The sequence below is a fragment of the Misgurnus anguillicaudatus genome, chromosome 19 (assembly GCF_027580225.2).
Source record: "Misgurnus anguillicaudatus chromosome 19, ASM2758022v2, whole genome shotgun sequence".
Classification (NCBI taxonomy): domain Eukaryota; kingdom Metazoa; phylum Chordata; class Actinopteri; order Cypriniformes; family Cobitidae; genus Misgurnus; species Misgurnus anguillicaudatus.
Window position 1 is genome coordinate 40,515,853 of NC_073355.2, and position 15,296 is coordinate 40,531,148.

The following is a 15,296-nucleotide window of genomic DNA, read 5'->3' on the forward strand; positions in this document are numbered from 1 at the left end:
AGGGATGTAATTTTATGTAAATCCAACCCTAAATCAAATGGTAAGAAAATGGACAAAACAGTTGAGTAAACAATGCGTGATGATCACACGAGGGCGGGAGTTCGTTATACAATCACGAAAAAAGCACGTAAATTCGTGATAATATCATGAAGGGAGAATCAAAAATGTACGTGACTATGTAGCGAAATTTTGTGAGACTGGGCTGCCAGCAGGCAACGATGTCGGTTAGTAGACACGCCCCTTACTGCTGACTGGCTACAAGTGTGTTTTGGTAGTCGGCCCAACTCTCTTATATACATGGTTTCATTTATAACCGTGATGATTTTGTTATTTCTGTTTTTTGGTGTGAAATATGTTAATACTACACTGTACAAAAATACTTTGCTGCCTTAATTTTTTTGTTGAATCAGTTCTTAATTAGCATAATGTGAAGTTTTAGTAAAAAAAAAAACATTAATTATATGTACAATTAACAGTACAATGTTGCAAAACATGTTTTCGTAAGCTTGCAACATAATTTTATAAACGCTTGCAATGTCACATACACTTTTACAATTGTCACATCCAACATTTTAGGCGTCATTTTACATTCATATGGGAGCCCATTCAAGGCTAACTAAGCCCCGATGGCCATTCACCACAAACACCAAACATTTGCTGAGTTGTGTCAAAACAAAATGCTGGGTTGTTTCAACCCATGGTTGTTTCAACTATGGCCATAGGTTAATTTAGCCTAGTTGGGTTTCACTGAAAAAACAAACTTTTTGGTGTAGTAATATTAGATTAACTCTCATTATTTCTACATAATAATATTTATTGAGAACTAGATTTTCCTAAGTAAAATGATGATAAATACACAATTAATTCATGTAGAAAAGGAACTGTCTGGAAATAAAGTCGTATTAGATATTTTCTTGTATTATTTAAAGGTATTGCGGAGGATTTTGGTTTTCCGGGTGGATAATCAAGCCTATTGGTCCTCCTAGTTGTCAATCAGGAGTGTTGCGCAATTGCATTTTTTAAAAAAGTGAAGAAGGCGGTTCTTTTCTAAAATTCGAGAAAATCCTCTGCTATACCTTTAACTGTTTTATAGTCACTGCACATAGTGCTAAAATAATTAAGTACATTTTAATCAAAATCTTTAGCAGATTCAAGTAAAAAGTCTTAGTTAATTTAACTTAAGAGTATTAAATCCATTAAACTAAAAAAATCAAGTCAAATTAACTTAAATTTATTTGCACATGTTGTAAGGAATACCCACAATCCTTTTCGCCTGAATATTTTTGAATAAGAACTGATAAGAATTTTACTACTTAAATATTTATTACTAAAATGTCATAAAGGTTTAAGCTCTTATATTATTGATTTTGTTTTGTTGTAAATTATTAATTTTGTTAAGTCACGGTTCAGGTGATGAGTGTTTCTTTACATTGACCCTGTTCGGAACATTATATATTGTATTTCTCTCCACAGTGCTGACAATGCATGTCAAAAACACAGTTTTGTGTGCTTTTCTGTGGAGAATCAATTTTATTTAATGACTGATAATCAGTCATGAATTTTTGTTATAATGCCATTCATAACACTAAGAGTAACTAAGTCCATAGAACTATGTTAAAGAAAATAACACAGTAAATACGATTTATTTAATATTTTTAGGACAGCAATGCTTCAATTTTCAAAAATAAAATAAATAATAGACTTTACTTAAACAATTAAAAAAAATCTAACTTCTAAAAAAAATAATGCAGTAACATTTACTTAATTATTTCAAATATGTTTTTCATGCATCATTAAGTAGATTTTATTTGATTTTAGTAGGTAAGTTGTACTTAAAAAAGCAGTAAATTTTACTTAAAAAAAGTTCATGCAAATTGTTACGAGGATTTTTTGTAAGTACATTTTACAAGTTGTTTTTTTCAGTGTTGTTACTTTGTTCAAAGAAAAAATCCCAGCATCATTGGTTGTCCTAGTTTTGTTTGACAAATATTACTCATCATACTCATCTCTCTATCTTGTATAGCTTTATTTCACAAATGAATGTTTCAGAATATATATGACCTTTACTGTACAGATATTTATCTTATTTACACAAGATCCGCTGTGTCTTATCTTCCCCTCACTCATTTGCACTTTTACAAATCCAGGCCATTTTGATAGCTTTAGTTAATAAGACAATGAGTTATCAGAAGATGTGGCCAATGTGCTGCCCCTCCCTGTACTTCTTTTCTTCTGGACATGGACATTACGTGCACACTAACCTGGAGGACGTGACAGGACAACAGTGCAAAAGACAAATAGAAAATTATACTGGAATGGTGAGCAAGTATGAGAGACTGATCAAAGAGAAACTGATGACAGATTTTGATTTTAAAGCTGAAGGTGCCAAATAAATTTTGAGAATCAATCAAAGTGAATAAACTTCATTCATCATGATAACCCTGAACACCAAATCCGTTACCGCACCGGTCGGAATTGTCCGGATTTTCGAATTTGTGCTGACCTGCATCACTTTCAGTCTGGTGGCTTCTCAGGGCCATTTTAATTTTTCATTTTGGACATGGTGCATGTTCACCTGGTGCTTCTGCTGTTTCATGACCCTCCTCATCATTATTTTGGAGTTCACCAGCCTCAATACCAAGGTGCCCATCTCCTGGGATGACTTCACTGCGGCGTTTGCCATGCTGGCCACCCTGATGGTGCTTGCGGCCTCGGCCATCTACCCCAAGTTTTTCGCGTGCTCGACGTGCGCTCATGAGATTGCGGCATCTGTGATGTCCTGTTTGTCTTTTATCCTGTACACAGTGGAAATAGGTCTAACCCGAGCGAAACCCGGGGAGATCAGCGGGTTCCTGTCCACTGTGCCCGGCTTACTGAAGGTTCTGGAGGCCTTTGTTGCCTGTATCATCTTCGTCTCGCTGGACTCAAACTTTTACAAATATTTTCCCGGGTTGCAGTGGTGTGTGGCCGTCTACTCCATCTGCTTCATCGTCTCTCTTCTCATCATCCTCCTGACAATCTGTAGGTTGTTGGCTCTATGCCCCTTTCCATTTGAGAAATTTCTGGTGGGTTACAATGTGCTGGCGGTTATGATGTACATGACGGCAGTGGTTATATGGCCATTCTACAACTTCCGAAACTTTCCGGAATACCCAGGCTACCCATTCTGGGACAACAAGGTTGTTGTGTCGGCAATGACCTGCGTCAATCTGATTGTATATATTGTGGATACAGTTTACTCAGTACGGTTGAGCTTCTTTGTTTCGCCAGCCTAGGTAAAGGACAAACCATTTTAACCAATCTATTGCATCATGCAAGGAAAGGTAAAGTTTTAATGTGGGGGTTTGTTTCAGTAATAAAATTAATTTAATTAATACAAGATTTTTTTTGAAAAAAAATTGTCTTAAAGTTCTCTTATGAATGATTATGTATGTCTGTTATAATATGTAATGAATTACTTTGTTTATGCTGTTATGGTGAACTAATAAAATAAAAACTTTTTTTACAATATACAAAATAAATAGTTACAGTATAGCTTTTGTAGCTAAAGCTTTAAAACGTGCCTATAAAGACATCTAAGGTAAATTATCAGCCACTATATACAGTATATTATGCTTGATATATATCTTTCAACGTATAATCACCTGAATATATATTTAAACAGATGTATATACTATATTCTGACACTTTTGCAGAAATAATGGATAAATCAAATCAAAGTGAAAGACCTTTATAGTTTGTGGTTATATCAAGCATTTTGAATGTTGACATCTTTAAAAGCACACATTTGTGGACAACACTGATATATGTGGTGCAACAAAACATGAGCATTTATCTCTTAATGACTTCATTAGTGTAACTTTTAACAGCCTTATATCTCTTTTGCAATACAGTTCAACTTTGGACTTATTATTCTGATTGTGTCAGATAATATAAAAGACGATAAAATAAATGGATAACACTTAAAAATTAAGGCAACCTGATGCTGTCTCAAAAATTGTTTTAATATCTAGACAACTTACATTTATTTGTTCATGCATGCTGCTTGTCCTTCTTCGCCAATAAAGTTGACAAGTCCACCCAACAATATGTGTGTGTTTATTTAACTTATTAATATTATTTACTTTTTACTTATTAAAAGTTATATTATTATATTATATACATTGAGAGATATATTTGAATAAAAGCATCCACCAAATAGATTCAAATGTGAAAATATAAATGTAGCTATATGTATACACTGTAAAACGTTTGATAAACTTAAAATAATATAACTCAGCATTTTTTCAGATTTTTAGAGACATACTTTAATTTAACCCAACAGTTGCGGTTGATGATACTTTGTTCATAGAAAACATCCCAAGCATTGTTTTAAGGTTGTAAACATAATAAAGTGGTGTGTTATCATTTGGAGGAGTTTAAATAAAACTGAATGTATGATTAATGACAAAACACTTCAGGTTTCATTGAGTGACTCGTGTGTAATAGTTTATGACCTGATGGCCTTTTCCTTGAATAACAGTATTTTAATCGTAGCAGCGTTATTGGTTCATGTAACCTTTATGTGTTTTGTGATGATGTCAACATCCTGTTGTTGATATACTGCTTTTAGCCTATAAATCAGAAAGCTTCCCGAGGTGGGGCAGAAATGAACTTTATTAAGGGGCAATATTGAAACTGACTTTCAGAGGCGGTTTTATCTTTATAAGGGCTTTTTGATAACCATACAAATGGCTTAGACTAGTCAAATTCATGTTTTTAATATGTTCTAAAGTATAAGTCACATTTAAAGGTAGTCTTCATTCTTATTTCTTTCCTTTTTTCTTTCTTTTTTCTTCTTTCTGTAACACTTTACTTGAAGGGGTGTTCATAAGACTGACATAACACCTTCATAATCATGACATGACACGTGTCATAACCATAAATGAGAATTTAGCATATTTATGACAACTGTCATTAAGTGTTATTTGTTCAATTATTTCACTTTAATGCAAAGATGACATTGTTTGAGATGTCTTTGCTATGACAACTTGACATAAACCAATACATCATAACTTCACATACATGACATAGCAGAATAATTATCAAACTTAAGAAACTACCTAGCTTTATGGGTTAACATTACATTAAACTGTGTCATTAATTGTAAATACTAATTTTAATTTTCTTAACAAAATGCAACAGACACATCAAAGATTATACTAAACTTTATGTATGTGCACAATACATAAAAAACGGACAACTAATAGAACTTGTTCTTCCTCACACAGACGGTTCTGAAATGTTCTGACATAGAAAAAAAACGAACAAAACATTTAATCAATTTAATTTAATGTAATTAACTTTGCAGCGATATGGACCCAACCATGCATGGCTTAACCCATTATTGTACTGTTTTCATTTAATTTTAGGTGAATTGGTCTCCAAATGCAATAAAATATAATTTAATTAATTTTAATTACTATTATTATTATTATTATTATTATTATTAAATGATTGATTTTATTTATTAAACACATGGAGGAAACATTATGAAATGAATAATTATTATGACGTTGTTATAAAACTATTTGACAGAGTATTAACAATTAATGATATTTTAATGACAAATTATATTTGGACCACTGTAGCTGAGGTCAAGAAAAATATTCATGATGCTGTTATAAAACTATATGACAGAGTATTAAAATTAATAATATTTTAATGACAAATTATATTTGTACCACTGTATTTGAGGTCAAGAAAAATATTTATGACGCTGTTATAAAACTATTTGACAGTGTATTAACACTTCATGACATTTTAATGACGAATTATGTACCACTGTAGTTGAGGTCAAGAAAAATATTCATGATGCTGTTATAAAACTATTTGACAGAATATTAACACTTCATGACATTTTAATGACAAATTATATTTGTACTAATGAAGTTGAGGTCAAGAAAAATGTTCATGACGCTGTTATAAAACTATTTGACAGTGTATTAACACTTCATGACATTTTAATGACAAATTATGTACCACTGTAGTTGATGTCAAGAAAAATATTCATGATGCTGTTATAAAACTATATGACAAAGTATTAACAATTAATCATATTTTAATGACAAATTATATTTGTACCACTGTAGTTGAGGTCAAGAAAAATATTCATGATGCTGTTATAAAACTATTTAAGAGAGTATTAACACTTAAATACATTTTAATGACTAATTATATTGTACCACTGTAGTTGAGGTAAAAAAAAAATCCATGATGCTGCTACAAAACTATATGACAGAGTATTAACACTTAATGACTTTTTAACTCTTTGCATTAAAAATGACATAATTGAACAAATGACACTTATTGACAGTTGTCATAAACGTTCATAAAATTTACTTCATGTTCATGAAACGTGTCATGTAATGGTTACGAAGGTGTTATGTCAGTCTAATGAACACCCCTTTAAGTAAAGTGTTACCCTTCTTTCTTTTCTTCTTTCTTTCCTTTTTTCTTTCTTTATTTCTTTTTTTTCCTTCTTTCTTTCCTTCTTAAAATAACTCTCACAGAGTTTATATAACTCCTTTCTTTCTTTTAACCTTTTTTTTCTTTCTTTCCTACTTTATTTTCTTTTCTTTTCTTTTCTTTTCTTCATTCTTTCATTTTTTCCCTTCTTTCCTTATTAAATTAACTCTCACAGAATTTATATAGCTCCTTTCTTTTCTTCATTCATTCATTCTTTCTTTCTTTCCTTCCTTCTTTCTTTCTTTCTTTCTTTCTTTCTATTCTTTTTCTTTCAATCTTTTTTCTTCTTTCATTTCTTCTTTTTTCATTCATTCCTTCTTTATGCCATTCCAGCATCTATGGCTATGGTATATGGTAAATGGTAAATTGACTGCATTTATATTATATCAACAGTGTGATTACCATCATTTATCAAAATATATTTTTATGAACTCATTCATGTTTAGAACAACATGAGACTATTTATATTCTCATGATATTCAATGTGATAAGTGAAATATATCAAATATTAAAATAAACAGAAAGTGATAGCAACTAAATCTGGGACACTTTTTGTGCCAACTCCTATACCCAAGGGTTACTTTTGAACCTGGGTGTGACTGCAGCTTGTATAAATAAAGATTAGAAACAGGCAGCGGTAGGCCAGAGTTAAAGGTTTGGCATCAGCTCATAAGACTCACGCACAACAGTACCCAATAGAGACTCTGAACAGGGTTGTAAAACTGATAAGCTCAGAATGGCACAATTGATGGTTTCTATTCCAGTGTCGACATGATAAAAAAACTATTGCCATATTAGAAGAAACAAAAGACACAAGGAGTAGGAACTCTGTTTCGGCCACCTCATCACTGCGGTAAGACGCACAAACCAGAGAACAACAACTTAACATAACGTGTGGGTTTGTCAACATGGATGACCCTGAAAAGAAAGCCACGCTGTTTGAGGAAGTTAAAAGCGCTACAGAAATCTAAAAAAAATTGAGTAAACTTTATCAGTGCTTACAATGGTGCACGTGGATTTCAGAACCCTCATTTTGCCAATTGGCATTGTGCGGATATCAGCATTTGTCCTGACATGCATCTGCTTTGCATTGGTGGCATCCGCAGGTGTCGGGGACTCGAGTCTGTCCCACTGGTCCTGGTGCATGTTCTGCTGGTGCTTCTGTTGCTTCATGACGCTCCTCATCCTCATTTTGGAGTTCACCAACCTGCACACCAAGGTGCCCATCTCGTGGGAGGACTTCACCATGGCCTTCGCCATGTTGGCGGCACTCATGATGGCCACAGCTTCGATTATCTACCCGAGGTTCTTCGCCTGCCTGTCTTGCTCCAGGGAGATCGGGGCATCAACCGTCTCCTGGTTGTGTTTTGGGCTCTATGTGGTTGAAGTATGGTTGATCCACAAAAGACCCGGTGAGATCAGTGGTTTTCTCAGCACTGTTCCTGGTCTCCTTAAGATTATGGAGACCTTCATAGCCTGCATCATATTCACCTCTCTGGACCCTGCGGAGTACAAGAAGTTTCCTGGTCTGCAGTGGTGCGTGGCCGCCTATTCGCTCTGCTTTGTTTTCTCATTGCTCATCATCCTCCTGACCATCGCCAGGCTGTTGCTCGTATTTCCTCATTTTTTTGACGTGCTGGTCACCATCTGTAACGCGCTGGCTGCTGTTATGTACACTACTGCTATTGTTATCTGGCCGCTGTATGCATTTAAGGGAAACCCACGGCCTCATAATTGTAACCCCTGTGTGTGGGATGACCTGGTCGTGGTGACCTTCATGACTTTCATCAATTTTTTGGTGTACGTCGCAGACACGGCTTACTCTGTTAAACTTGTATTTTTTACCCGTCAGGAGCACGAGTAACAAGAGATATATAGTTAAATCAACTTGAAATTATATAATTCATTTAAACTTTATTCCCTAGTGAGGCGTTGCTATAAATATTTAAAAAAATTAAGTTGAAATGGCTTAATAATTGAATAATAATAATTTATAGCAACTCCACACTAGTCAAGAAAGTTGAAATGAATTATAAATTAAATTTGATTAAACTTAAAAATTTGCAACAAGGAATTTTTACAGTGTAAGAAGTCCACAGCAGAACACATAAGGGTGGTTTCCCTAGCCGGGACTAGGTATTAGTTTAATTAGGAAATATAACTAGTTTGAACAAACTTGCCTTACTAAAAACATTACTTGTGTGCATTTGAGGCAAAACAAAGGGCACTGATGTATTTTAAGATAGAAGTTGTTTTCAGTTTGGACAGCTCTTACATTTATTTTAGTCTAGGACTATAATCTAATTCCTGTCAGAGAAACCACCCATAGTAAGTTATTCATAGTAAGTTATGTTTTGTGGGTTAATTATTAACTCTTTATATGGCATATTGGCACCACTACAGTACTTAGTATCAGTTTATATCACTCAATAATAAAAAACGGTTTTCTGTTATGAAATTGGCACAAACTTGAGTCTATTTGTGCATAAAGGGGTGGTTTCCTGGACATGGATAGCTTAAGCCAGGACTAGGCCTTAGTTTAATTAGGAAATATAACTAGTTTTAACAAACATGCCTTAAACTAAAACCATTACTTGTGTGCATTTTAAGGAGAGACTAAGGGCACTGATGTATTTTAAGATATGTCAGTGCAATAAGTTGTTTTCAGTTTGGACAGCTCTTTTTGTCTAGGGCTAGTCTAATCCCTGTCCGGGAAACCGCCCCAAAAGGTTTGCTTTAGTGCTGAAAGCAAGAAATGTTGTAATTTAAAGTTTTTAAAACTATTTTCTGTTTTCTTAGTTTTGTTTAAGGTGTCAACATCATAAAAAATTTGTTTAAACTGCTTATTTAATTCGCATATATTATAAATTATATACTTTTATTAGAGCACACTTTAAGTAAATTTTTTTACTTTATTATACATACATTTTTCAAATATCTGTACTTTATCACAGTGTTTTTTTCTTTATTTCACTACATTTTGTATTAATTACATCAGTAGCAGCTCATGACTGCTCATCCGAGGGGCACAAATTCAAAACAAGTGATCGGAGTGTCGTGTGTTGCTCGCGTTTTCAAAATATGTGTTTGTTGCGTAATGTGAACCATGTGCATTAGGTGTTTTGTCGAGGTGGGTGCCTGCTGCAGATGCGTCAAAAATGTTTATGATAAAAGAGACGCTCACGGTCACAAAAAACAAGCAAGACACTCCCTTAACACTAAACTCTCATTGAGCATGAGATTATGCGAGTATCTGGCGAACGCGAGCGTCTCTTTTATCATAATCCCTTTGGATGCGTCTGCAGCAGGCACTTATTTTGACAAGACACGTGATGCACACAGGATCTCTTGACGTGCAAAGAAATATTTTGAAATTACGAACCACACACATGATGGGCTACATTCAATTTACTATTTTTTTAAGTGGTCGCAATACATTTATTAAAGCTACATTTAAACAAAAGTTTTTGTTTTTCTATTTTTTTTTGTTTTGTTTGGATGTAGCTTGAATGAATTGATTGCGACCATTTACCTTAAAAAATTTAGTAAATTGAATATTTTTTTTCAGTGTAGAAAAAAGTTTGTCAAAGAAAAACACAGATATAAATATACACTGTACAATGTGCTACATCATGGTAAACTATTGCCAACTATGTTGCCAGCAATCTACTGTAATTTACAGTTCTAATTAACACCTCCCCTATATTAAACAATATGTTACCGTATTAATACCCAACTAATTTCATTTGGGAAACTAGTTGCCTTGAACAATTTAATTTTAGGATGCAAGATGTACATTTCGACAGTATTTTACTGCACTCTCTGGAGCAAAATGTCTTTACTTAAACAACCAAGTTAACATCACTTAATATTTTCTGGTTTGAAGCTAAAACTTAAAATGTTTAGTTGATTTAACTTTTAAGCTTACAAAATCCATTAAACTAAAACATTCAAGTAAAATGAACTTAAAATTATTATTCATGTTGTGAGGAATACCCATAATCCTTTGCGCCTGAATATTTGGATTATTTTTCACTTTTTCACAGAATAAAAACTGATAAGAACTTTCTCTACACAAATATTTGTTAATAAAATGTCATATGGTTTAAGCTCTTATATTATTAATGTTGTTTTGTTGTAAATTATAATTTTGTGAAGTCACCGTTCAGGTGATCAGTGTTTCCTTACATGACCCCTGTTCAGAACATTTTATTATATTTCTCTCCACAGTACTGACAATGTATCAAAAACACTGTTTTGTGTGTGTTTCTGTGGAGAATCACGTTTATTCAATGATTGATTTAAGTCAGTCAATAATTTTGTGTTATAATACCATTTATAACATCAAAAGTAATATAAAGTGATAAAAACTAAAGTTATATGCAAACAGGTTTCCTCACAAATTTCTAGTAATGCCAACTCATCCGGGTTAAGAGCGCAGGAATTTAGAAAGGAATTAAAACATTAAGTCAATTAAACTTAAAATTAATTGTTATTTCAACCAGGCAAAATTAACTTTTTTTGGGCAACGATTCCATATTTTTTTTTTAAGTTCAATCAACCTGTATGGGCTTACAGTGTGTTTTGTTGAAAAACAGCATTTTCATGTAAAATCTGGTTGTTTTTTTACAGTGTACTTAATACTACATTAAAGTTACATTAAGCTTATATTAAAAGTTTTATTTGAAATCATATGTTTACCAAACATCATTCAACAGTAAAATGTGTCTCTAATCAAAAGCATTGAGAAAAAGCACAACAAATGTCACAATAAAATATTTTATTAGAAAAATAGCTGCTTGTTGTCTTTTATGTCACACAGATTGCCCCCTAAAATTATTAAATGAACGATACATTTAAACAAAGGGACACAGGGTAAAAAAATACATCCACTGAACCTTAAATGAGCTTGTTTTAACAGTCAGAGATATAATAAATAAAGCGCAGCATAAGTATAGTCACAACAAGAGGTAACATGTTCAAACTTAAAATATAATTTTCCATTCTTTTACATAAAACCAGACCAAATTTAAAAATGCTAACACTACAACATATCGACTGAATCTCTGCTTACTGGGTATATGGTGTAAAGCAAAGGTCTCAACCTTTCAAGGACCCCTTAAAGTATAGATACATGTATCAAATTAAGAGTGTATTTATTATTATTTATAACACATTCTTTGTTATGATTATAAATGTTTCAAATATATTAAAATATTTTCTTGGCATCCTACATAACATTTTAATTTAACTTAATAGATTTTATTGTGAGAATGATATTCTCTCCATTTTAAGTTTTTATTATTAGCCTTTTAATGCATTTTTGTTTGATGCCTAATTTTATTTTTCCAAAAACTATTTTTTTGTTATCAATGACCCCCCCTAATACCACCATAGACGCCCAATGGTCCTCTGACCCCCTGTTGAAGACCCATGGTTTAAAGGTTAAAAAAATACATAACAGTAAAACAAAATAATAGCATTCTGTCATCCAGTGTTTATATATAAAAGCAATAATATACACCATTACACAGAAGGCAAAATTACAAGACAACATTAAAACTCTAAAGATGTGTAACAATGATTTTAAAGTCTCCAGAGGTAAAGCTCACTGTTAATGTAAACAGGGAACATTTCATGCACTTGTTTCATTTGAGGCATCTTTTGAGCGAGTCAGAGGTAAAAATCGCAAAAGCATGAGTAATTCTCAGAGGAGCCCTGGTCCCGCTTCACATCCAAATCTTTGTATAAATGACTCATCCTAACATACTGTATATACAGTACCAGACCTCTGACTTTCAAATTCTCCTCTGGTGGCTCACTGGCTCCCCTTCAGGCTGATAATGGCATTGATGAAGAACTCATACCAGAAAAAAGTGAAGCCTGTGGACATAGCGGCCTTTAGCAGACTGGGTGAGAGACCCTTAAAGAAACCCCGTGGTCCCTCCTCTCTGGCTATAGTCACCACGCAGTCTACAAATCCACGGTATGCCCGCACCTTTACAGAAAATTAAAAACTATGTAATAAATTAAGCATAAATCATATGTGAACTCCTGGTAAGTAATATAGCTGATATGTTGATCAAAATTAGATAAACCTAACCACTGTTAAAATGTTACCTGTCCAAACTGCATCCTGGCCTCTTCAAATCCGGCCACCTGAAGTCTCTTTTTAAACAGGTCGAATGGATATGTGATAGTTTTACTGATAACTCCGGCAAAACTACCACTGATGAGACTCTGTAAACTTCCTAAAAATAACAGACGGCAACGTTAATTTCAGCACAGAAATGAAGAACAAGACTGACGTTATTAAAACTTTATGCATAAACAAATTTTATTAGACAAAGACCAGAGAAAAAAGTTTTACTCTCACCTTTAGATTTAGTGTCCTGGGGTTGTAGTAGCTTCTTTAGGATGTTATAAAAGAAGAACTGCATGCCTGCGTATGGAAAGACTGCCACTAAAGTGGGTGTAAGACCCCTGTAGAATGTGAGTGGACCCTCTGTGCGGTACATTGTGACCACTGCATGTCTGAGGTTACGATAAATCTGAAATAAAAGTGGGAAAGTGAAATGCAAGATGCACTAAATTGTAACTAGTATTGGTGTAATTGCAATTAGTAATCATTTAGTCATTTAACATTTATCTTAAACACTCTGCTTGTAGTTTTTGAATATCTTAATGCAAAAAAATCTTACATCATGAGATTTAAATTATTAAATTAATAATTTTATTATAACTTTTATCGTATTATTTATATTCATATTTAGTCTGTTTTCCATGCATTCTGATATGCACAAAAGGTGTTTTGTAATGCACAACATCATACGCCCCCTGACCTTGGGTTCGCCCTGTGCAGCAAAGCGTGTGCGGAGGGTGTCGAGCGGCTGGCAGGCCATCGTGGCAGAACACGCAGCCAAACCGCCACAGATGAAATGAACTCCTGCCGTCTGGCTGTTATAGGGCGTCCTCTTATGGACCTGCTCTGTCAGGGCCTCGAAACTTGCAAACTAGTGCCAAACATACAAATAGCAAGTGTGTGACTACAACTTTAAGAGTATTCTGTTGAATGTCCTGTTGATTTTTTAATAGACACATTTATTATTAGCCTCCAGTACCTGAACTGCCCCGTAGCACACAGACAACAGCTGGGCAGGAATGTGACCTTTCCAAAAAGCAGGAAGTCCCTCTTCCCTGAAAATACAGCGCGTGGCTTGCCATATACCCCAGTACTTCCCCTGAGGATTGCGAGGGGACACCTGCTCGATCTGCAACTGTGGGACCAAAATAAACCAAAAAGACAATACAGGTCTGTTATGTTAAAAGTAAAACCATGACTTTGAGGATGAAGATTTATATAATCCTGAACTCTAAAAGCACACTGCAATGCCAACTTGAGAAAGCAGCACGGCCTGCGAGTGGCTATAGCAAAACACATACAGCTAACCACAAATTCTTGCATGTATGACTGGCGTAAAACAGACAATTTGGCTTTTTCAACTGGGCATGCTCAGTAGATTTGGGAGTGGTCCAGTCCTCTAAATTTCCACAGGAAAAGTGAGTCATTCTTTAGTTATGATAGCGCTTGTATTACTAGTTTGTTAAATCAAGCCTTAAGCCTAAAAAACACTTTGAAACCAGTATTTTATACAAAATGACAGCTCAGACCCAAACATTTGCATACTTAACCTCTTTGACTCGAAAACAAAATGAAATTGAGAAAGTCGGCTCTGTTGATTAAATCTAATTGTTTCCATTATAAATACTAGCTGTTTACCAAAACCATTACTTCATTAACTGATAGAACATTTTTGGACTTCTCCAAATAATATTTAATTGTTTTTTACTTTTTTATATCTTTCAAATAACATCCCACCAATGAACCCAACATCTCCCTCGGAGAGATACACATACCCAATTATTGTTTCAATTAAAACCAATACAATTCCAATCATAACCATTAAACTCACTAGAGTTTCTGTTATGATTTCTATTATCATTTTCAACAAGTGAAAGGCAGATCACACACCTGAAATCTGATTTTGACGACATCCAGAGGGCTGATGAGGGCACGGGTGACCATGCCCGCAGCTGACCCCGCCAGTGCCGCTTCCTCTGGGGTGAAAGTCGCAAGGTTTGGATCATAACCCACCATCCCTGATCAGATCACATGCAGATGTGAGAACCACAGATCTGTGCATCGAGAAGACAAGCTTTACATGAATATGACAACTAACTCAGTTCCGATTGCATGATGTACAAAAAATGTTAGCTTTGGAAAAGTCTGTACACATTGTCATTAACTGTAAACATACGGAGAACATCAAAAATACATACGTTTAAACATAAACAGATCTTTTTAAGTGCACTTTGGCGTGCACTATGTAAAATCTGATTTTTAGAGTGTTCACTTATAAGTCCATAATAGCAGATTGATCTTAGAGGACACCTCATGTTCCCTTCATATTTACTGATGCACAGCACAGAACGGCGCGTGCGCCAGTATTTACTGTCCGTGCTTGATCTCACACCGACCACATTAGTTCCTGCCCTCTTCAATTGAATTTTTATTTTTTAAACGTTTTAATATTATTTCTAACTTTGTTACATACAATACACGACAACAACCTAGATGTTAAACCATGTTAATAAAACGACTTATCTGTCGTTCATGTTTTATCAAGAAGTACACAATAATTTGAAAACATGTTTAACTATAATGAGCTTTTTTCCTTAAAAAAGTCTAACTTTTCATCTATTTTATTTTATTTTTATTTAATTTATTT

General features: G+C 34.0%; 3 protein-coding genes across 3 annotated transcripts; 2 read left to right on the top strand and 1 right to left on the bottom strand.

Moving 5' to 3' along the window:
- Positions 1–1,817: 1,817 nt before the first annotated feature.
- LOC129436591 (myeloid-associated differentiation marker homolog) lies at positions 1,818–4,079 on the top strand. Its single transcript, XM_055194816.2, has one exon. The coding sequence runs from the start codon at positions 2,433–2,435 to the stop codon at positions 3,273–3,275; it is 843 nt and encodes a 280-aa protein (XP_055050791.2). The 5' UTR covers positions 1,818–2,432; the 3' UTR covers positions 3,276–4,079.
- Positions 4,080–6,888: 2,809 nt separating this feature from the next.
- Positions 6,889–9,597, top strand: LOC129436592 (myeloid-associated differentiation marker). The gene has a single exon (XM_055194817.2). It carries the CDS (start codon positions 7,511–7,513, stop codon positions 8,369–8,371), a length of 861 nt encoding a protein of 286 aa, XP_055050792.1. The 5' UTR covers positions 6,889–7,510; the 3' UTR covers positions 8,372–9,597.
- A 1,675-nt stretch (positions 9,598–11,272) lies between these two features.
- On the bottom strand, positions 11,273–14,737 carry LOC141351143 (mitochondrial thiamine pyrophosphate carrier-like). Its single transcript, XM_073857633.1, has 6 exons — positions 14,540–14,737; positions 13,629–13,784; positions 13,350–13,520; positions 12,884–13,058; positions 12,628–12,758; positions 11,273–12,505 (listed from the first exon to the last, which is right to left on the bottom strand). Exons 1-6 carry the CDS (start codon positions 14,663–14,665, stop codon positions 12,326–12,328), a joined length of 939 nt encoding a protein of 312 aa, XP_073713734.1. The 5' UTR covers positions 14,666–14,737; the 3' UTR covers positions 11,273–12,325.
- Between the last annotated feature and the right edge of the window lie 559 nt (positions 14,738–15,296).

Coding starts and splice junctions, on each gene's coding strand:
- LOC129436592 (XM_055194817.2), top strand. CDS start 7,511: ATGGTGCACGTGGATTTCAGAACCCTCATTTTGCCAATTGGCATTGTG.
- LOC129436591 (XM_055194816.2), top strand. CDS start 2,433: ATGATAACCCTGAACACCAAATCCGTTACCGCACCGGTCGGAATTGTC.
- LOC141351143 (XM_073857633.1), bottom strand. CDS start 14,665: ATGGTGGGTTATGATCCAAACCTTGCGACTTTCACCCCAGAGGAAGCG. Junction 13,785..14,539: donor TCGTCAAAATCAGATTTCAG/GTGTGTGATCTG, acceptor TTGGTCCCACAG/TTGCAGATCGAGCAGGTGTC. Junction 12,506..12,627: donor CCAGGATGCAGTTTGGACAG/GTAACATTTTAA, acceptor TTTTCTGTAAAG/GTGCGGGCATACCGTGGATT.